Raw genomic sequence first — 21654 nt, forward strand, 5'->3', positions numbered from 1 at the left:
AGGAGGCCCTGCGCGTTAGAGGCGGGAGCTAGGTTGTGGAGGGGCTCAAAATTAGAGGCGGCGGCCAGCTCTAAGGGCTGAACCCGGCTGGGCGACCCGGCGACCTTCAGGGGGCGCTGTCCCCCCCATCCCAGTCCCCAACTGGCCGGCTCTTGCCGGCGTGCGGCGGGGAAGGCCAGAGGACTGGGCGCCGGCGATGAACCTCCCGCGCGTCCAACCCGGGGGTGCGGCGCGGTCACGCCCAGCGGGAACTGCGGACGCCGAAGCCCGGGTGCTGGACCCGGAATCCTATGGAATTTTGGATCCGAGGGAGGCGCTGGAGCGCGGGACCTCGGGCGTGGGGTCCGGGGCGCTGGACCGGCGCGGACGGGAGGCGGCGCTGGACCGGCGTGGACGGGAGGCGGTGCTGGCCCCGCGGGCCAGCGGGTCTCGGGAGGGGGCGCCCGATCCCGCGTCTCCAGCGCCGCTTCCCGGGAAGTTTCAAGTTTGAAAGTCCTGGCGGAGGGGCTGCGGCTTCCGGGACCGGAGTGGCGGAGAGGAGGGCCCCAAGCGGCCGGAGCGGCGCCATGGAGGAGGGGGCGCCGCGGCAGGTGAACGGCGCGGTAGGGGCCCGCGGGGCTGGTGGGGTGCGGGTAAGCCTCGGTCATCGCCCCGGAGCCCCGAACCGAGGCCACGTCCCCCAACCCGCCCCTCACCCGCGCCCCTTCCCTGCCCTTTCCCTGGCCCCGGCCCCACGACGCCCTTGCAGAGCAGACCTGAGCTCCGGGTTCGATTGTTCCTGGACCCTGCAGCGTCTCCAAATTAGCCCCCGGCTGAGCCGGAGCTTGTACCTCAACCAGCCCGTGAACGAGGACGGCTGAGTCCGCAGTGTGCGCCACGAGGGTGGTCCCCAGAGTGTCCTTAAGTCGGTTCTCCGCGGTGGGGCTCCAAGGCCAACTGGAATTAGCCGGGATAGAAAGGGGGACCACATGGGCCTGGGGGGATTAGAATGTGCGCGCAGCGCGGGGCGCAGTCTGTGCGCGCTTGGCAGTGGCGGGAGTCCCTCTCGCAGTGCACGAGGCACGAGGGGAGCGTGGATGAGAGGGGAGCGGCCTCCCCCGCCCCGGGGCGGGAACCTTTCGGTACGTATAGTGGGTTATAGAACGTGGAGGGGCCGGGTTTCCTGCCAGAGCTGGCAGTAGGTGCTGGTGCGCGTGGGCCCGGAGGACCGAGGCCGTGTCTGTCTGCTACTGGGGAGGGAGAAGTGGTGTCCTGCCCCGGAGCCAGTGGTGGGGAGGGGGGCATTTGCGGACAGGAGTGCGTCCCCGCAAAGAGCAGAAAGGAGGTGGTGTGTGTGTCCATGTTGGAGTTCCAACCCGGGGCAGACAGGACCACGGGGGTGTTTGGGGGTTCGTGTAGACTCCTTGAGTGCCCAAGCCAGTTGCTTAAGCCGCCTTCAGGATTGGGGCTTGGTCTGCCCCTTCCCACCCCCTTCCTCTGGAGGTCCCTCCGCCTGTTCCAGACGTAGCTTGTACACATTTTCCGATTTCCTGCGGGGCTCCGCCCTGCAGCGGCAGCTGGGTGACTCAGGACCCCGGTGGCCGGGCCCCCAGCTCCATGGGACCTTTGTTTGCTCCAGTCTTTGGCTCTGGCCCTGTGGCCTAGGGCGGTCAGAGGATTTCCTGAGCCTCGCCCTTGCCCTCTGACAGCTGGGCCAGCAGGCCCCCGCTGCGGTCTGGGGCGGGAGGAGGGGGGGTGGTCCCTGAGTCTGGGGTTGCGGCCCCTTCCACTGGGCTCAGGAGAAGATGGAACACAGAGAGGTAAGATGGGGTCCCTGCAAGAACCCGTGTTGCGGGGCATCGTGGGTTACCCTGGCCTGAGGTCACCTTTGGCACCGGTTGGTTTGAAATGCTGGCGGCTGGAAAGGAGGTGTTCCTGTTCCTGGCTCCAACCTGGGTGAAGCCGTGAGAGAGCTTTCTACTTCCTCCCAGGAGCTGAGCAGTGGGTGGGCACCCGGAGATCTCCCCAGTCCCTCTCTGTGCCTCCGCTTTGCTACCTGTGGCATTGGGACATTAGGGGAACAAGCCCTGGCTCCCAGGCCCCTGGCTGCCTTCTCATGTGGCTTTGTGTGAACCCCTACTCCGCGTTGAGCTTTTCTGGCTCCTGGACTCTACTTTGGATCCCAGACTTAGAGCAGCCTGATTACCCAGGGCTGCCAGGGACAGCTGGGGTCTGAGAGATGGTGGTCTCTCCTCTGTGTCTTGACTGTGGGCAAGTTACTTCACCTCTCTGGGCCTCAGTTTCCTCACTAGAAAACAGAGGTAATAGGCCATGCGTGGTGGCTCACACCTGTAATCCCAGCACTTTGGGAGGCTGAGGCGGGCAGATCACCTGAGGCTGGGAGTTCGAGACCAGCCTGACCAACATGGAGAAACCCCGTCTCTACTAAAAATACAAAGTTAGCCAGGGGTGGTGGCGTGTGCATGTAATCCCAGCTGCTCAGGAGGCTGAGGCAGGAGAATCGCTTGAACCCAGGAGGCAGAGGTTGTGGTGAACTGAGATGGTGCCACCGCACTCCATCCTGGGCAACAAGAACAAAACTCTGTCTCAAAAAAAAAAAAGAAAGAAAGAAAAGAAAAGAAAAAGAAAAGAAAATGGGGGTAATGACCGCTGCTACCGGGTGGGGTTGCTGGGAGGAGTGATGTGGTAATCTATACAAAGCTCTTAGAATAGAACCTGGCACCCATTTACTGTGTCAACTATCCCCCCTGCCCCACCCTTCTCTAACGGGCAGAGAACAGGAGCTTGGTCTAGATGAGTGGCCTCGGAGTTTCCATCTGGCTCAGGCCTGAGCTCTAAAGGGAGAGGCTTCCCAAACCCTGTGCTTGTCAGTCCTGGGTGCCGTTCCTTCCTCCGCCTCCATCTGTAGTGAGCAGAGGCTGCTGGTGGCCGCTGCACCCCATGATTGCTTTCCACCCTCTGCTTTCCACTGGCCCTGCAGCCTGGGCCGAGCCAGTGGCCCCCGGAGGATGAGAAAGAGGCGATCCGGCGGGCCATCCAGAAGGAGCTGAAGATCAAGGAGGGGGTGGAGAACCTGCGGCGGGTGGCCACAGACCGCCGCCACTTGGGCCATGTGCAGCAGCTGCTGCAGTCCTCCAACCGCCGCCTGGAGCAGCTGCATGGAGAGCTGAGGGAGCTGCATGCCCGAATCCTGCTGCCCGGCCCTGGGCCTGACCCGGCTGGTGAGTGAGGAGCTGAGACCCCTCTGGACAGAAGGCTCCAGGCCGATCTGGCCCCTGGCCTTGGCCCTGGCCACTGTGGCGAGACCACCTCATTTCCTGCCCATAGATCAGTCGGGGAAGGAGGAGAGGCCACAGTGGGGGTATCGGCCCTGAGTGAGGGACTTAGGTGCTCGATACCCCCATGCACAGAGCCTGTGGCCTCAGGACCCCGGCCGTGGGCAGAGCAGCTCAGGGCTCGGCACCTAGAGGCTCTCCGGAGGCAGCTGCATGTGGAGCTGAAGGTGAAGCAGGGGGCTGAGAACATGACCCACACGTGTGCCAGTGGCACCCCCAAGGTAAGGCCCCACAGTTTGATGGCAGGGACACCCTGGCCCCTGGTCCGACAGGGAAATGCAACTCAGCCATTGAGCCCGTAAGGAGACACCATCCCAGCCTGCAGTCTGATGGGGAAAATATGACCCCAAACCCCAGCTGGGTGAGGAAGGCATGGCTGTAGCCCCTAGTGTGACAGAGAAGGCCTTGCCCTGGTCTAGTGGGACCCTAGCTCAGCCCCAGTCCCAGCTCCCAGCATGATGTCAGGAACTGGGCCTCAGTATTTGTCTGACCAGAAGGCTTGGCTGTGGACCTGATATGATGAGGGAGGCAGGACCTTAGCCTTAATCTAATGGGGGAGGCTTAGCTTAGCCCCTGCCCTGATCTAGTGGGAAAGGCATAGCTGAGCACCAGCCCTGATCTAATGGGAGAGGCTTAGCCCCTGCCCTGATCTGATGGGGGAGGCTTAGCTTAGCCCCTGCCCTGATCTAATGGGGAAGAGTTAGCACCAGCCCTGATCTGATGGGAGAGGCATGACCCCATCCCTGATACGAAAGGGGAAGCTTGACCCCAGCCCTTGTTGGTTTGATGAAAAAGGCTCCCCTGACCCACCAACTAGTCCAACAAAGGAGGTTTGACTCTAGTGTTTGGCCTACTGAGCGAGGTTTGACTTTAACCCTGTTCTGATGGGGGAGACCAGGCTTTGACTTTAACCCTGGTCTGATGGGGGAGACCAAGCTTTGACTTTAACTCTGGTCTGATGGGGGAAGCTATGGCCCAGGCCTGCTCTGATGGGCTTGTGCCATGGCTCCATAGGAGAGGAAGCTCCTGGCAGCTGCCCAGCAGATGCTGCGGGACAGCCAGCTGAAGGTAGCCCTGCTGCGGATGAAGATCAGCAGCCTGGAGGCCAGTGGGTCCCCGGAGCCAGGTGAGGCCTTGAGATACAGGGAGGGCGGAGCAGGGCAGAGCAGGGCCTGAGAGCTGCCCTCCTTCCCACAGGGCCTGAGCTGCTGGCGGAGGAGCTACAGCATCGACTGCACGTTGAGGCATCCGTGGCCGAGGGCGCCAAGAACGTGGTGAAACTGCTCAGTAGCCGGAGAACACAGGACCGCAAGGCGCTGGCCGAGGTCAGGTCCCAGCCCTGGCCCTCTCCTAGGGCCGGCTTCTTCCCATACCACCCTCCGCAGGGGCGTGAAGGGAGGGTGACCATGTAGAAGGACTTCTCTGTCGAGACTTCATGCGGAAGGTGACTCCGGGTGACCTGAGCTGCTGCCCCCTGCCATATAACCCACAAACCTGGCTCTACCTTGTCCCCTCTGCAGGCCCAGGCCCAGCTACAGGAGTCCTCCCAGAAACTGGACCTCCTGCGGCTGGCCTTGGAGCAGCTGCTGGAGCAGCTCCCTCCTGCCCACCCTTTGCGCAGCAGAGTGGCCCGAGAGCTGCGAACTGCAGTGCCTGGATACCCCCAGCCTTCAGGGACACCTGTGAAGCCCACCGCCCTGACAGGTAGCCAGAAGTTCCTCCCACTTCAGAGCTCTCTTTCTTTTTTGGGGGAGACCCCGAAGCACAAATAACTTTGGGGAAGAGTTCAAGAGTTTCAGTCCTGCCCCACCACCCACTAGCAGCGTGACCTTGGGAAACTGACATTCCTTCTTCAAACCTCAGTTTATCCATCTGTAAAATGGGGATGATATAGCACCTACCTCATACGGTTACTGTGTTGCACGTGATGTGCTAAGCACAGTGTCTAGCAGAGTCAGCACTCAGACAGTGTAGCTTGTATTTACATAAATAAGCAGAATAGTGCTTAAAGCACTGGTGTCAGGAAGCTCGCAGCCCTGCAAAGCTTGATACCCAGCACTGGGCAGCTTGGACTCTTAGAAAGTTTTCTAGGCTGGGCGTGGTGGCTTATACCGGTAATTCCAGCACTTTGGGAGGCCAAGGTGGGTGGATCATGAGGTCGGGAGTTCAAGACCAGCCTGGTCAAGATGGTGAAACACTGTCTCTACTAAAAATACAAAAATTAGCCAGGTGTGGTGGTGGGCTCCTGTAATCCTGGCTGCTTGGGAGGCTGAGGCAGAGAATTGCTTGAACCCCAGAGGCAGAGGTTGCAGTGAGCTGAGATTGCACCACTGCACTCCACCATGGGCGACAGGGCACACCCTGTTGTGACGCTCCACCTCCCAGGTTCACACCATTCTCTAGCCTCAGCCTCCCGTGTAGCTGGGACTACAGGTGCCCGCCACCACGCCCGGCTAATTTTTTGTTTTTGTATTTTTAGTAGAGACGGGGTTTCACCGTGTTAGCCAGGATGGTCTCCATCACCTGACCTTGTGATCTGCCTGCCTCTGCCTCCCGAAGTTCTGGGACAGGCATGAGCCACCGCGCCCGGCCAAAAAAGTTAATTTTCTTATCTTGTACCGAGATCTGTCTCCTTGTAGCAGCAGCCAAATTGTAATCAGCAAATAATCTGACAGCATGGGCTTTGAAGCTGTATCCCACCGAGATACAGTGCGAGCTGGAAAGGTCAGCGCCTACCTGCACAGAGCACTGCTACAGGGCCGACTGACCCCATTCCGTTGTGAGCAGAGCTGAGAAGAGGAAACGCAGGCTCTGGATGGAGCCCTCTCACCTGGCCTTGGGGAATCCAGGAATGTTTTCTTTTCTTTTTTTTGAGATGGAGTCTCGCACTGTCACCCAGAGTGGAGTGCAGTGGTGTGATATCAGCTCACTGCAACCTCCGCCTCCTGGGTTCCAGCAATTCTCCTGCCTCAACTTCCCAAGTAGCTGGGATTACAGGCCCGCGCCACCATGTCTGGCTAATTTTTGTATTATTAGTAGAGACAGAGTTTCACCATGTTGGCCAGGCTGGTCTCGAACTCCTGACCTCCTGTGATCCACCCGCCTTGGCCTCCCAAAGTGCTGGGATTATAGGCGTGAGCCATCACACCCGGCCCAAGGAGTGTTTTCTAGAGGAGGTGGTGTCTTGGCCTTGAAGGACTTACACAGGAGTACTTATGGCCAAGTAGACAAGTTCAGAAATGCAGAAGAAATAGCTTGTTAAAAGGCCTAGAATTCAACTACTCAAGGCCACCCCATATCCTGTCTCCTGGCTAAACACCCCAGTTACTTGAGTTGTCCTTTTTTTTTTTTTGAGACAGAGTTTTGCTCTTATTGCCCAGGCTGGAGTGCAGTGGCGTGATCTTGGCTCACCACAACCTCTGCCTCCCAGGTTCAAGCGATTCTCCTGCCTCAGCCTCTCAAATAGCTGGGATTACAGGCATGTGCCACCACGCCTGGCTAATTTTTATATTTTTAGTAGAGATGGGATTTCTCCATGTCGGTCAGTCTGGTCTCGAACTTCTGACCTCAGGTGATCCTCCACCCACCTCAACCTCCCAATGTGCTGGGATTACAGGCGTGAGCCACCTCGCCCAGGCTCTTTTTTTTCTTTTTTTCTTTTTGAGACAGAGTCTTACTTTGTCACCCAGGCTGGAGTGCAGTGGCATGATTTCAGCTCACTGCAAGCTCTGCCTCCCGAGTTCACACCATTCTCCTGCCTCAGCCTCCCAAGTAGCTGGGACTACAGGCATCTGCCACTGCACCCAGCTAATTTTTTTGTATTTTTAGTAGAGACAGGGTTTCACCGTGGTCTCGATCTCCTGACCTCGTGACCTCCCAAAGTGCTGGGATTACAGGTGTGAGCCACCATGCCTGGCCTTTTTTTTTTTTTTTTTTTATTAAAGACAGAGTCTTGCTTTGTCGCCCAGGCTGGAGTGCAGAGGCATGATCTTGACTCACTGCAACCTCTGCCTCCTGGGTTTACGCCATTCTCCTGCCTCAGCCTCCCGAATAGCTGGGACTATAAGCGCCCGCCACCGCACCCAGCTAATTTTTTATATTTTTAGTAGAGACAAGGTTTCACCGTGGTTTTGATCTCCTTTTTTTTTTGAGGCAGAGTCTCGCTCTGTCGCCCAGGCCGTAAGTAGTGCAGTGGTGCGATCTCGGCTCACTGCAAGCTCCGCCTCCCAGGTTCACACCATTCTCCTGCCTCAGCCTCCCGAGTAGCTGGGACTACAGGCGCCCGCCGCCATGCCCGGCTAATTTTTTATATTTTTAGTAGAGACGGGATTTCACCATGTTAGTCAGGATGATCTCGATCTTCTGACCTCGTGATTCGCCTGCCTCGGCCTCCCAAAGTACTGGGATTACAGGCATGAGCCACCGCACCCGGTGGTCTTCATCTCCTGACTTCGTGATCTGCCCACCTCGGCCTCCCAAAGTGCTCGGATTACAGGTGTGAGCCACCATACTGGGCCTTTTTTTTTTTTTTTTTTTTTTTTTGAGATCGAGTCTTGCTTTGTCACCCAGGCTGGAGTGCAGTGGCATGATCTTGACTCACTGCAACCTCTGCCTCCCAGGTTCAAGCAATTCTCCTGCCTCAGCCTCCCAAGTAGTTAGGATAACAGGCGCCCACCACCACGCCTGGCTAATTGTATTTTTAGTAGAGACGGGGTTTCACTGTGTTGGCCAGGCTGGTCTCGAACTCCTGACCTCAGGTGATCCGCCTGCCTCAACCTCTCAAAGTGCTGGGATTACAGGTGTGAGCCACCGCACCCGGCCTCAAGTTTTTGTTTTTGTTTTTGTTTTTGTTTTGAGACAGAGTCTTGCTCTGTCACCCAGGCTGGAGTACAATGGCACAATATCAGCTCACTACCACCTCTGCCTCCTGGGTTCAAGCGATTCTCCTGCCTCAGCCTCCCAGGTAGTTGGAATTACAGGTGCCCAACACCAGGCCCGGCTGATTTTTGTATTTTTAGTTAGGACGGGGTTTTGCCATGTTGGTCACGCTGGTCTTGAACTCCTGATCCCAGGTGATCTGCCCGCCTTGGCCTCCCAAAGTGTTGGGATTACAGGTGTGAGCCATCACGCCCGGCCGAGCTGTTCTTTCTAAGCTGATCTTTCTACCCTGGACCCCTGCCTTTATTTACAAGTTCTCTCTGTCTGTAACCCCCAGGCCCAGACTCTCCCTAAATGATACTCTTGGGCCTACTTTGTGTCCTCAAAAGCTGCTAGATCCCCACTGCTTTCTCTACGCTTTGAGAGACAAACCTCTAGTGACGTGACACATGAACTTACTCCGTTGACAAAACACATTTCATATCCATTGAGGGAGGTGGGACAGAGCTGGGACTCACCTCCACTGTTCAGATGGGGAAACTGAGGCCCAGGTAGCCGGTGGGTCCGGACAGGAAGTCAGGCTTCCCGCTCCCTGTCCCAACCTCTTGTCCTTGCCACAGTGTTCTCCAGGCCCCAGCTCTGGGCAGCATCTCGTCGTCATGTGCTGTGTCTCTGTGCAGCCTGGCTGAGGTCTGAGGTCTGAGGTCTGAGCCTATGTCCCTGCCGCTCCAGCCTATGGACGGGAGAGCCAGTTGCTCTGCCCTGGAAAGAGGTGGCTGCCACAGAGAAGCGTGCAGTCTGGGACAAGGTGGCTCCTCCCCTGGGAGTGGCCGGGTTGGAGGCCTCCCAGGGTGTCATCAGGGTCCAAGGGCACCCTTCAGGGGCTCATGGTGCTTGGAAGCTGCAGGGCAGTCAGCAGGCTCCTGTCCAGGCACTCTAGGCTGCCACACTGAGTGAGGTTTCTCAGGTAGCTGCCCTGGCCTCAGGTGGGTAGGGTCTGGGTTCAGCCACCTCCTGGAGAGGGTGGCCTTCCTGGGGTCCCAGGACACCTTGGTGGTAGCAGTGGGAAGATGGCATCTGACAACCCCCCCCCCACCCCCACCACAGGGACACTGCAGGTCCATCTCCTGGGCTGTGAACAGTTGCTGGCAACCGTGCCTGGACGCTCCCCGGCGGCTGCACTGGCTGGCAGCCCCTCCGAGGGCTGGCTTCGGACCAGAGCCAAGCAGCAGCGTGGCCGAGGCGAGCTTGCCAGTGAGTAGGGAAGGAGCTTCGGGGAGGGCAGGAGAGCCCTGCTTCAGGCCTGCCCTGAGCCCCAGCTCTGGCCCTGCAGGCGAGGTGCTGGCTGTGCTGAAGGTGGACAACCGCGTTGTGGGGCAGACGGGCTGGGGGCAGGTGGCAGAACAGTCCTGGGACCAGACCTTTATCATCCCACTGGAGCGAGTAAGGCTGGCCTTTGTGTGGTCAGGGGTGACCTTGGGCTGCGGGGTGGAAGGCTGCCCAGGTCGGGGCTCGTTCTGCACCCCACCCTTCAGCCTGGCCTCCCCAATACAGGCCCGTGAGCTGGAGATTGGGGTGCATTGGCGGGACTGGCGGCAGCTATGTGGCGTGGCCTTCCTGAGACTTGAGGACTTCCTGGACAATGCCTGTCACCAGCTGTCCCTCAGCCTGGTACCACAGGGGCTGCTTTTTGCCCAGGTGCTCACCACCTCCGCCCTCTGACTTGGTGGGCCCTGGGGGCGTCAGGGCCGGGAAGGCCTTCAAGACTGATGCACTGCGTGTAGGTGCAGAGATTGAGGACCGGAGAGGAGGTCTCCAAGAATAAGGACTCCTAGCTGCTCTCTCAGGGCTGCATCTGGAGGCCTGGGTCCTTGTCCTGACTGCCCTGCCTCAGGTGTGATCCTGGAAAAGTGCCTGTCCTCCCTGGGCCTCTGTTTCTCCACTAGTCTCAATGAGGACATTGAATCTGTTTCTCTGGGTCCTTCTGGCTCTTGCATCTGTTGACCCTGGGGGCTTGGGCTGTCATCCCAGGGGCAGAGGAGACGCCATGGCAGGTGAGATGGGAGGCGACTGGTCCACAACCCTGCCCCTACCCCTGCAGGTGACCTTCTGCGATCCTGTCATTGAGAGGCGGCCCCGGCTGCAGAGGCAGGAACGCATCTTCTCTAAACGCAGAGGTGTGGAGGGAATGGGGGCTATGTGCGAGGGAGCAGGGCTGGGGCCCCGGGACTAAGGTCCCCTTTTCTCCCAGGCCAGGACTTCCTGAGGGCTTCGCAGATGAACCTCAGCATGGCGGCCTGGGGGCGCCTCGTCATGAACCTGCTGCCCCCCTGCAGCTCCCCGAGCACGATCAGCCCCCACAAAGGGTGTCCTCGGACACCAACAACATCACGAGAGGCCTCTGACCCTGCCACTCCCAGGTGAGGAGCCCCGTCGCCCTAGACGGCACCCTCCTCTGTGGCAGCTGCGGGGCTCCAGATCCGGGCAGTGTCTGTCTGTCTGTCCACATTGCTCAGCCCCCAACCCTCTGTCCATCTCACTTCAGATTGGTGTGTCCATCCTGCCAGCTCTTGCATCTGCCAGTGCTGGGCACTGTGTCTATTTTCTCCCTACAGTAATTTCTTGCCCAAGAAGACCCCCTTGGGCGAAGAGATGACACCCCCACCCAAGCCCCCGCGCCTCTACCTCCCCCAGGAGCCAACATTTGAGGAGATTCCGGTAAGGGGCTGGAGGGACTAGGGGCTCCTGAGGCCGGCTGGGCTTGGCGGGGTCACCCAGCTGTGGGGTGGCAGGCCTAAAGGGAAAGAAGGAAGTCCAGCCCTGCCCTGAGCTCTTCTGTCCTCACAGCGCACCAAACGCCCCCATATGGAGCCTAGGACTCGACGTGGGCCGTCTCCACCAGCCTCCCCCACCAGGTACCCTCATCCTGCGCACCTTCGTGTTTGAGACGTTCGTCTGCTTGCTTGAACATTCGTGTATCCGTTCATACATTACTCCCTGGCTCCCTGGCACATGCGCTGGCTGGCTCTTGGGGTCTGATTTGCTAAACCCACATTATTGAGCTCCAGCTCTATGCCAGCTTCTAGGAGCCCTTCCTGCAGGGGTTTCTCCAGCCCATAGGTTGAGACAGCCCAGGACTGGGCATGGGAGGCTTGGGACGGCTCTGGGTAGGGACCCAGCCCTTGCCGTAGGGGACTCCCTATACCCTCTCTTTCTTTGCAGGAAACCCCCTCGGCTTCAAGACTTCCGCTGCTTAGCCGTGCTGGGCCGGGGACACTTTGGGAAGGTAGTGGGCTGAAGGGGGTGGTATGGAACAGGATTGGGGGCCTCATCACGTGAGCCGGGAGGAGCCAATCTGTGTGGGTGGTAAAGGCTCCCTGGTGCGGCCCACCTGGACCCCAGCCTCTCTCTGGCCCCAGGTCCTCCTGGTCCAGTTCAAGGGGACGGGGAAATACTACGCCATCAAAGCGCTGAAGAAGCAGGAGGTGCTCAGCCGGGACGAGATAGACAGGTGTGTGAGGGCGCCACAGGGCACCCAGGATGGCTGGCCTGGGCTGTGGCATCCAGAGGGCAGCTGAAGTTTCCTGGGGTTTTGGAGAGGTGACCCCGTGGGGCCAGTCAACCTGCATTCTCTTTTGACACCTGCAGTTGTTAACTGTGTTTCCTTGGGCAGGTCCCTTCTTCTCTCTGTCAGTTTGCTCTACTGTAAAATGGGGGCATTGGTGACTGTGCACATTCAGAGCCCCTTGTGAGCCCCTGACATATAGAAACCTTCACTCTATGGCCAGGCATGGGAGTTCACGCCTGTAATCCCAGCACTTTGGGAGGCCGAGGCAGGCGGATCATGAGGTCAGGAGATCGAGACCATCCTGGCTAACACGGTGAAACCCTGTCTCTACTAAAAATACAAAAAATTAGCTGGGCATGGTGGCGGGCACCTGTAGTCCCAGCTACTCAGGAAGCTGAGGCAGGAGAATGGCGTGAACCCAGGAGGCAGAGCTTGCAGTGAGCCGAGATCACGCCACTGCACTCCAGCCTGGGCGACAGTGCGAGACTCCATCTGAAAAAAAAAAAAAAAGTGGGGGACCTGGACACAGTGGCTCATGCCTGTAATCCCGGCACTTCAGGAGGCCAAGGTGGGAGGATTGCTTGAGCCCAGGAGTTGGAGGCCAGCCTGGGCAACATGGCGAAACCCCCTCTCTACAAAAAATACAAAAATTAGCTGGGCATGATGGTGCGCACACAGCTACTTGTGAGGCTGTGGTGGGAGGATCACTTGAACCCCAGTGGCGGAGGTTGCAGTGAGCCGAGATCGTACCACATCACTCCAGCCTGGGCAACAAAGTGAGACCCTGTCTCAAAAAAATAAAAAAAAAGACTAGGCTCACTGGCTCACGCTTGTAATCCCAGCATTCTGGAAGGCCGAAGCAGGTGGATAACTTGAGGCCAAGAGGTAGAGACTAGCCTGGGCAACACGGCAAAACCCTGTGTCTACTAAAAATACAAAAATCAGCTGGGCGTGGTGGCACACTCCTATAATCCCAGTTACTCAGGAGGCTGAGGCACGAAAATCACTTGAACCCAGGAGGCAGAGGTTGCAGTGAGCTGAGATCACACCACTGCACTCCAGACCAGGTGACAGCAAGACTCTGTCTCAAAAACAAACAAACAAAAAAACGAAAAGAAACCATCAGTCTACCAGTCTACACGCCTGGCACTTTGGCTGAGGGCCCAGTGAGCCAGGGGTGTTGTGCAAGGTGCAGGGCACAGCCCAGGGGAAGTTTTCCTTCCCTCTAATACTCTTGCTCTCTCCTGCAGCCTGTACTGCGAGAAGCGGATCCTGGAGGCTGTGGGCCGCACAGGGCACCCCTTCCTGCTCTCCCTCCTTGCCTGCTTCCAGACCTCCAGCCATGCTTGCTTTGTGACTGAGTTTGTGCCTGGTGGCGACCTTATGATGCAGATCCACGAGGATGTCTTCCCAGAGCCCCAGGCCTGGTGGGTTCCATCCCTCCTGCCTGCCTCTTCCAGCAAACTGGTTCCCTACACCCACTCTCTACATCCTGCTTTCCCCAAGTGCCCAACAGCAGAGGAGCAGGAGTCAGAGGCCTTGGTTTACATCCTGGCACCAACTGACAGCATTTATGACCCTGGGCATCAGCTTATGAAGCTGTGCATTAGTTTTCTTTTTTTTTTTTTGGAGATGGAGTTTCGCTCTTGTTGCCCAGGCTGGAGTGCAATGGCACGATCTCGCCTCACCGCAACCTCTGCCTCCCTGGTTCAAGCGATTCTCCTGCCTCAGCCTCTCAAGTAGCTGGGATTACAGGCATTCGCCACCATGCCTGTCTAATTTTGTATTTTTAGTAGAGATGGGGTTTCTCCATGTTGGTCAGGCTGGTCTGTAACTCCTGACCTCAGGTGATCTGCCCATCTCGGCCTCCCAAAGTGCTGAGATTACAGGCGTGAGCCACCACACCTGGCGAGTCTAAGATCTTTATTTGAAAAATAGGCATGATTGGCCAGGCTCCTGTAATCCCAGCACTTTGGGAGGCTGAGGAGGGTGGATCACCTGAGGTCAGGAGTTCATGACCAGCCTGACCAACATGGTAAAATCTTGTCTCTACTAAAAATACAAAAAATAGCTGGGCATGGTGGCACATGCCTGTAATCCCAACTACTCGAGAGGCTGAGGCAGGAGAATCGCTTGAATCCAGGAGGTGGAGGTTGCAGTGAGCTGAGATCCTGCCACTTTACTTCAGTCTGGCGATGGCAAGACTCTGTCTAAAAAAAAAAAAAAAAAAAGGCCGGGCATGGTGGCTCGTGCCTGTAATCCCAGCACTTCGGGAGGTTGAGGCAGATGGATCACGAGGTCAACAGATCGAGACCATTCTGGACAATATGGTGAAACCCCGTCTCTACGAAAACTGAAAAAAAAAAAAGAAAAGAAAATAGCTGGGTGTGGTGGCACGTGCCTGTAGTCCCAGCTACTTGGGAGGCTGAGGCAGGAGAATCGCTTGAACCCAGGAGGTGGAGGTTGCAGTGAGCCGAGATTGTGCCACTGCACTCCACCCTGGGTGACAGACTGAGACTCCATCTAAAAAAAAAAAAAAAAAGGCATGATGAGTATCAACTGCAGGGACCAACACTTGGTCCCTGGCACCATTTAAGGGCCCAGGAAGCTGGAAATTGAGGTGACCTTGGGACTGTTAGAGCAGCCCCACTCTCAGCATGATGCTTGTCCCAGTCTCACTCATCTCTGACTGGCTGGGACATCCGGGATCCCCCAGCCATGGCCATCCTGGTGCCTCCCTGCCCTGCCTCCGTGGTCTTGGGCCTGAGTTCTCCCATAACCACCCCTGCAGCTTCTACGTGGCTTGTGTTGTCCTGGGGCTGCAGTTCTTACATGAGAAGAAGATCATTTACAGGTGACTTTTGGCCCAGGGATGCCTGGGGGTGGGGGGGGGGGGCGGTGGGTGAGGACACAGATGCTGCCTCCCTCCTGCCTGGGCTGCTCCGGGGGCGGTTGCTGTTTCCTGGGTCTAAGCCCCCCTCATTCTCTTTGATCTGCACGCTTGCCCTCAGGGACCTGAAGTTGGATAACCTTCTGCTGGATGCCCAGGGATTCCTGAAGATCGCAGACTTTGGACTCTGCAAGGAAGGTGGGGGCTGCCCATTGGGATCCATAGCTCCAGCCTTGTTTACCCAGCCTGGCCAATAGGATGATGGGCACATGGCATCTCCCAGGAAATCTCACCCACGGATGCCCTGGTTCCACTGCTCCAGACCTCATTCCAGGGGACAGCTGGGCACACTGGCCCTTTCTTCCCAGCCCTAGAGGCTCGTATAGAGCCCCAGCCTGCACCTGGCCCGAGGGAGAGCCTATGGTCAGGGCTGGGAGAGGAGACTGAGTTCTGCCTCTTGTTTTTTTCTTTCTTTATTTTTTATCTTTTTTTTTTTTTTTTTTTTTTTGAGATGGAGTCTTGCTGTGCCACCCAGGCTGGAGTGCAGTGGTGCAATCTCGGCTCACTGCAACCTCCACCTACTGGGTTCAAGCAATTCTCCTGCCTCAGCCTCCCAAGTAGCTGGGACTACAAGCGTGTGCCATCACGCCCGGCTAATTTTTTTATTTTTTTAGTAGAGACGGGGTTTCACTGTGTTAGCCAGGATGGTCTCGATCTGCTGACTTCATGATCCGCCCACTTTGGCCTCCCAAAGTGCTGAGATTACAGGCGTGAGCCACTGCACCGGGCTTCTTTTTGTTTTTTTGAGACGAAGTCTTGCCCTGTTGCCCAGGCTGGAGTGCAATGGCACCATCTCGGCTCACTGCCACCTCTGCCTCCAGGGTTCAAGAGATTCTCCCGCCTCAGCTTTCCAAGTAGCTGCAATTATAGGCACATGCCACCATGCCCCAGCTTATTTTTTGTATCTTTAGTTGAGACAGAGTTTTACCATGTTGGCCAGGCTGATCTCGAACTCCTGACCTCATGATCTGCCCGCCTCAGCCTCCCAAAGTGCTGGGATTACAGGTGTGAGCCACCATACCCGGCCGAGTTCTGCCTTCTGTGACCTTAGCCTGTGAGCTTGGCTCCGCATGCAGTCAAATGGCGTCATAACCATTCCGACCTCCTTGGGTACAGGGCAGGGCTTGGCACAGGCTCAGCTCCCTGGCTGAGGCTTGGCTGTTAAGGTTATTGTGAATAGGCCACACCAATCTGCTTTTGGTGTGCCTGTTGATTTGTAGGGATCGGCTTCGGGGACCGGACTAGCACCTTCTGCGGCACCCGGAGTTCCTGGCTCCCGAGGTGCTGACCCAGGAGGCGTACACACGGGCTGTGGACTGGTGGGGGCTGGGCGTGCTGCTCTATGAGATGCTGGTGGGTGAGGTGAGTGCTGGAGTGTGCTGTCTGGGCCTCTGGGTTGGAGTGGGGTGGCCCGTGCATCCTGCTGAGCCCCCATCTCCATAGTGCCCTTTCCCAGGGGACACGGAGGAAGAGGTGTTTGACTGCATCGTTAACATGGACGCTCCCTACCCCGGCTTTCTGTCGGTGCAAGGGCTTGAGCTCATTCAGAAGGTAAGCACTGCAGGGTCTGGGTCTGGGCTGGATGGCTGCTCAAGGCCCATGTGCCCTCCGTCATGGGACAGCAGACCCCTGCCACCCATCCGTAGAGCGCTCTGGGCCAGCGTGCTTGGGGCCTGTGGATGATGGCAGCGCCTGGGGCTGAATGACCTAAGTGAGCGCCTGTCCTGTTGCTCAGCTCCTCCAGAAGTGCCCGGAGAAGCGCCTTGGGGCGGGTGAGCAGGATGCTGAGGAGATCAAGGTCCAGCCGTTCTTCAGGGTGAGTGGCTGGGGTGGTGGTGGTTCCCTGTGCCTGGCAGGGTAGGTGACATGGAGTGACTCATGGAGCTGCTGTTCCTGCCATCTCAGGCGCCTCTCCTTTTCCCCCAGACCACCAACTGGCAAGCCCTGCTCGCCCGCACCATCCAGCCCCCCTTCGTGCCCACCCTCTGTGGCCCTGCGGACCTGCGCTACTTTGAGGGCGAGTTCACAGGGCTGCCGCCTGCCCTGACCCCACCTGCACCCCACAGCCTCCTCACTGCCCGCCAACAGGCCGCCTTCCGGGACTTCGACTTCGTGTCAGAGCGATTCCTGGAGCCCTGAGGGCATCTCCTGGCACCTCTGTCCCCTTCCCCGACAGATTGCTAGAGCCTCTGCTTGCCCACCTGTGTGCCCTGCCTGGAGGTCCAGGCCTTGCCGGGTACTTATGAGCCCTTGGGACTCGAGGTGGCAGCCATGGGGCCACTGTTGTGGGCTTTGCTCAGTGTCACTGGGCAAAGTGTGTCCCCTCCCCCTCCAGCTCGCCCTCCTCTACCTCCCAGCGAGACCTGGCCCAGAAAGGGTGCCGCAGCAAGGAGTGATGTGGTTTGTCTTTTTAAGACTGGACTTGCTTTATAGACTATTAAATTTGTAAAAGTGTGCACTGGCAGTAGCCTGGGTGGGGCTGGGGTGGAGCCCAGGGTCTGCTTGGGCCTGAGCTGCCCACAGTTCCTTTTTTTTCCCTTTCTTCCTTAGAAGGCAGAACTGCCCACCGAGGCAGGGATCTGTCTGTCTTGAAGTTCAGTTCTGGGGCCTGGGAGGAGTGGGCAGAAGTGAGCGACCCCAGGCCCTCCAAGGACTGACCCTAGCTGGGGACAGGTCCCGTGGTTTTCAGGCACAAGATAGTAGCCCAGCCTCCAGCAACCCTAAACAGCTGGGCTGCTGTCCTCCTCCTCCGCCCAGAGGGTCTCCCAGGACCCCGAGGGCCACCCACAGAAGAAGTGGGCCAGGTTGCGGGTCAGGCCTCGGTCGAAGGGGTTGCCGGGGCGCTGGCGGAGATAGGCGATGCGGTGTGAGGAGATGAATTCCCAGGTGGTGGTGTTGCTGGCCACCAGGTAGAGGTGCGAGGCAAGGAGCAGGCTGGCCACCAACGAGAAGAGGGACAGCAGCAGGAAGGTGGTGAACAGGAGCCCGCTGGATCGCAGCCACAGTCCCCAGGGCTGGAAGAACTGGAGGCCTGACCTGCAGTGCAGGGGACAGGGGCCTGGTGCTGGGGGAGGGCAGGGGAGCCCTTCCCTCCCTGTGCTGGATCCCTGGGAGTCCTGGCTCTGTCCACCCCGTGGGAGCATACATCCCACCCTCCCCCTATGCCTGGGCAGCAGCACCCACCATGCCAGGTACAGGCCCCAGAGAAGCACCACCAGCTGCAGTGCCAGGTAGACCACAAAGAGTGGGTGGTTGCGCTCCCCCACACAGTTCTCCATCCAGGGGCAGTGGTGGTCGTAGCGGCGGACGCAACGGCGGCACTCACGGCAGTGCCGAGCCCTCAGGGGCTGCTGTGGGCATGGAGGAGAGTGGAGGCTCAGTGCCAGCTCTGCTGTGAGCCCACCACTGAGGGGAGGAATCAGGGCCTGATGATGGAAGGCCTTCTTGGAGGAGGGGTGAGGCCCAGGTACTGGGGCAGGAGGAGGTGGAGGAGTCTCAGCTTTGGCCCAACCTCTCCCAAGTGAGTGTCCCTGCATCACTCACCAGCACCAGGCAGTATCTGCAGCGCCGAAGAGGGATGGCTGGAGGAACCATGGCTGTCTGCTCCTCTTTGAGCTCCTGCTGGAATGAGACAGGTGGCATTGGTGGGCAGCTCGCCTAGGGGCCGGCTTAGCTCTGGTTGTGGAGTTTAGGACCCATCCTGTGCAGAATGGAGGTGTGGGGTGTGGCGGAGCACCCTGGACTGAGGGTGGCTGTGTGATGTTTGCAAGTCTCTTCCTTCTCTGGGCCCCAGCAGTTTCCTCACTACTGTAGGATGGGGCTCTAGGGCTGGCAAGAGGATTCACTGAGCTGCCCCTACAAGAGCCTGCAGCACAGAGCCTGGCATGGAGACGTGCTGGCTGTTGAGTCCCTGTTGGTGAGAGTAGGGGCCCCTGGTTACCTGAGGCTGGGGCTGCACATTCACGTAGCCGGGGTCCATGAGTGACACAGCGAGGTAGAGCAGCAGGGAGCCCAGCACCAGGAGCAGGAAGGTGAGGGGCAGGAGCAGCTCCCCCTGCTCCTCCCATTGCCGCAGCTCTGGAGAGGCCGGGAGAGTACAGTGAGGCTGGGCCGGGTAGAACAGGAGTGGGTGGGGCTGGGTTGCAGTTGGAGGTGGGGAAGTGTGTTCCTGGCCGAGCAAAGACCTGGAGATGTTGGTTCCATGAGTGGTTGTGTGTGGCCAGCAGTTCTTCTGAACTTTATCTGGAGGGTCAGAGGGAACCATGGAAGGTTATAAGGCCAGATCTGTTTTGGAAAACCTCATTGCTAGAGAAATGGATCAGGAGAAGCCTAGGGGCAGAGAATCTGGCCAGGAGGAAGAAGAGGGGAGCTGCAAAGGCCTGGCAGGAAGTGAGAGAGGAAGGAATGGACAGAGGGGGCTGCTGGGTGAAGGGAGCCAGACCTGACTGGATGTGGGAGAGAGGGAGGAGGGGTCCTGCGTCTCTGGCTCTGCAATGGTGAGAGACTGGCCAGGTCTGAAATGCCTGAGAGAGATATGGGAGGGACGGTGCAGCTGGCAGGCTCAGATGCTGCAGAGGGGCATAAGAAAGGGTCCAGTGGCTTCAGCCCATGGTGGTGACAGGATTTTGGGGAGGTAGGGTGCAGGGCAAGGAATGAGGGGGCATGAGACCACCAGACAGCAGAGTGTAGACAAATCCCTCGTCCCTTGGTTGTAAGGGGGAGCAGAGAAGAAAGGGCGGCTTTTGAGGGGGGTTGTTTTCTGATAGGGAGACCTGAGCAAGTTTTTAGGCTAAAGGGTGAAGGCGGTGGAGGAGGTCTGAAGTCTTGGGAGGAAAACCAGCAGGGGCCCCAGTCCAGAAACTGAGGCTGGACCACCATGGAAGGAGGGCTGGGGGCTGCTGTGGATGACAGTGAGGGAGGCTGCCCGTGGCAGGTGAGGTGCTGGGTAGGGGGCTACTGAGGGGAATGAGGGAAATGGAGGTGGGTAGGTGGGTGTATCTGTGGGAAGATGGGAGACAGGCCTCACCCCGTGGGGTGTTCTCTTGCCTGAGGGGTTGCCTGGACTTGGGCAGCTAGTGACCATGGGGGTGTGGAGGGTGTGGGTGTGGACAGATGCCAATCCTTGCATCTAGTTGAGCCTCCTAATCGTACGGATGGGAAGATTTGGGGTCAGTTCCTGGGAAGGAACTAGTGGGTCCCAGGATCAAGGGACATGGGGCTCAAGTCGGTCCTTGGATCTGGTGGGCACCGGCTGGGTCCTGGGATGGACAGGGCATTTGGCAATGATCTGGAAGATGCTGGGATTAATCAGGAATCAACGGGGTATCAGGCGGAGAGCGGGTGGCTATTGGAATGATAGATGGGGAGGGGGCTTCAGGAGATGGCGGAGATCGGGCCAATCCCAGGATCTCCAGGGATTAGGCGGGAGACCCAGTGAGAATGGAAAGTCTGGGGAACCACGCGGGATCGGGTGGGTCCGGGGTCGCTCGGGGTCCGGCTCACCGGTATCGTGCAGGAAGAGCACCAGCGTGATCCCCCAGGTCAGCACGGTGTGCCCGGTCCGCACCAGGACCCCAGGGCTGAGGAGCGCCCAGGGGGCCATCGCCTCGGCCAGGGGCCCCACCCGGAAGAAGCGCCCAGAAGGGCGGGCCCTCCGAGGGAGGGGAACGCGGTCGCCCGGGGATTGGTGGATCTGGGCGCTGGGCCGGGCCGGACTGGATCAGGGAGTCTGCCTATTGGATGGCAGCTGCGGCCGAGTGGACCCTCAAGCCAACAGGTGCCTGAAGAGGCTGAGGGCGGGGCCGGCGCGCGCGCAGCTGGTAACTCCCCTAACTCCAGCCCCACCCGCCAGGTAACTTTTGAAAGACCAAGCGCGCGCGCGCACCTCCCCCGCGCTCCCCTGTGCCCGCCCTCGCAGCCTCGCGCATGCGCGTAGCTCCCTGGGCGCTTAAAAGATCCAGCGGTTTGCTGTGAGTCCGAGAGGCAAAATTGTGCCCATTTCGAAGATGTGATGACTAAAGTCTCCAGAGGGCCAGGGCTCGCCCAAGGTTGGTCTGTGGTGACAGCTTTACCTCCCTGCTATTTATTCTCAGATATTGCAAACGGAGAGAAAAGTGGAGGTATGTGGTGCAGATTCTGACTATGGGTGATCCAACTTAGGCGGGAGTCAGAAATCCCAGCACTGCCCCTTCCTACCTGTGTGACCCTGGGGGAGTTACTGAGCCCCTCTGAGCTGTTTTCTGTCTCTATAAGGGGGATGACAATAGCGTCTCCATCCTAAGGTGTTTGGGAGGATTAAATAATGGAAGCGCCTTGTCTAGCACGGGGCTGTCTTGCCTCTCCTGCTGTGAGCCACCACCTACAGGCGGACTTTCCCTGCCAGAGGCTTCAGGCTGTCCTCCTTCCCTGTGTCCCCAGGGCCTTCCCCACTCAGCCCTGCCTTTCCACAGCACCTCCCACTGATACCAGCATCCTCCTCCACCTCCATCTGATTGGCTCCATCCCAGCTCCTCGAGGATACTCCTCTAACATCTGTTGTTCTTCTCAGCTCAACATCCTTTTTTTGATTGGGGAATCGACTTCCCATCCCATGTGATTGGAGGGACTGCCCCTCACCCCATAGGATGGCGAGCGGCAGGCTATGGGCGTTCGACTCTGCAGAACCAATCACAGGCCTTCCGTGAGATTACTGTCTAGATGCTGAGAGGAAGGGGCATTCTTTTGGATCTCAAGCCTAAGGAATGGGATATAAGGCAACTGAGAGCCATCTTTACGCTGTGCGGAGAGGGCCTACCCTGTCTGTGGCTGGAGAAAATGAGACCAACTTATAAAGACACATAGAGATGGATAAGCAGCACTAAAGGAGGGAGCGAGAGATGGTCTGAACAACATTGTCTGAGCCCTCCAGATTCAGCTGTCCCTGA

At 58.3% G+C, this 21654-nt stretch overlaps 2 protein-coding genes across 8 annotated transcripts; one reads left to right on the forward strand and one right to left on the reverse strand.

Moving 5' to 3' along the window:
• The first annotated feature begins 156 nt into the window (after positions 1–156).
• On the forward strand, positions 157–17189 carry PKN3 (protein kinase N3). Its single transcript, XM_033193005.1, is given in 23 exon segments — positions 157–590; positions 2981–3221; positions 3411–3556; positions 4350–4461; positions 4533–4660; positions 4856–5039; positions 9321–9467; positions 9547–9656; positions 9768–9911; positions 10315–10390; positions 10465–10633; positions 10829–10931; positions 11061–11128; positions 11436–11499; positions 11633–11724; positions 13032–13208; positions 14573–14635; positions 14793–14869; positions 15952–15987; positions 15990–16093; positions 16175–16282; positions 16467–16547; positions 16658–17189. Coding segments are annotated over 23 exon segments (2943 nt in total). The 5' UTR covers positions 157–290; the 3' UTR covers positions 16871–17189.
• On the reverse strand, positions 17137–20403 carry ZDHHC12 (zinc finger DHHC-type palmitoyltransferase 12). Of its 7 annotated transcripts, none has more exons than XM_033193046.1 (5): positions 20234–20402; positions 18672–18973; positions 18275–18352; positions 17915–18081; positions 17137–17767 (listed from the first exon to the last, which is right to left on the reverse strand). In XM_033193046.1, exons 1-5 carry the CDS (start codon positions 20331–20333, stop codon positions 17452–17454), a joined length of 963 nt encoding a protein of 320 aa, XP_033048937.1. In that variant the 5' UTR covers positions 20334–20402; the 3' UTR covers positions 17137–17451. The 7 variants fall into 7 exon arrangements, with proteins under 7 accessions (XP_033048937.1, XP_033048965.1, XP_033048950.1 ...); XM_033193074.1 differs by having other exon boundaries at positions 17137–17795; positions 18672–18808; positions 20234–20401; XM_033193059.1 differs by having other exon boundaries at positions 18275–18349; positions 18672–18808; positions 20234–20399.
• Between the last annotated feature and the right edge of the window lie 1251 nt (positions 20404–21654).

The sequence above is a fragment of the Trachypithecus francoisi genome, unplaced genomic scaffold (genome assembly GCF_009764315.1).
Source record: "Trachypithecus francoisi isolate TF-2019V2 unplaced genomic scaffold, Tfra_2.0 Contig01585, whole genome shotgun sequence".
Lineage (NCBI taxonomy): Eukaryota > Metazoa > Chordata > Mammalia > Primates > Cercopithecidae > Trachypithecus > Trachypithecus francoisi.

Excerpts from the sequence above, each read along its gene's own strand:
- ZDHHC12 (XM_033193046.1), bottom strand. The coding sequence starts at position 20,333 with ATGGCCCCCTGGGCGCTCCTCAGCCCTGGGGTCCTGGTGCGGACCGGG. Across the intron at positions 18,082-18,274 it reads GCAGATACTGCCTGGTGCTG|CAGCCCCTGAGGGCTCGGCA; the intron begins GTGAGTGATGCA and ends CCATGCCCACAG. Across the intron at positions 17,768-17,914 it reads TGGGGCCTGTACCTGGCATG|GTCAGGCCTCCAGTTCTTCC; the intron begins GTGGGTGCTGCT and ends CCTGCACTGCAG.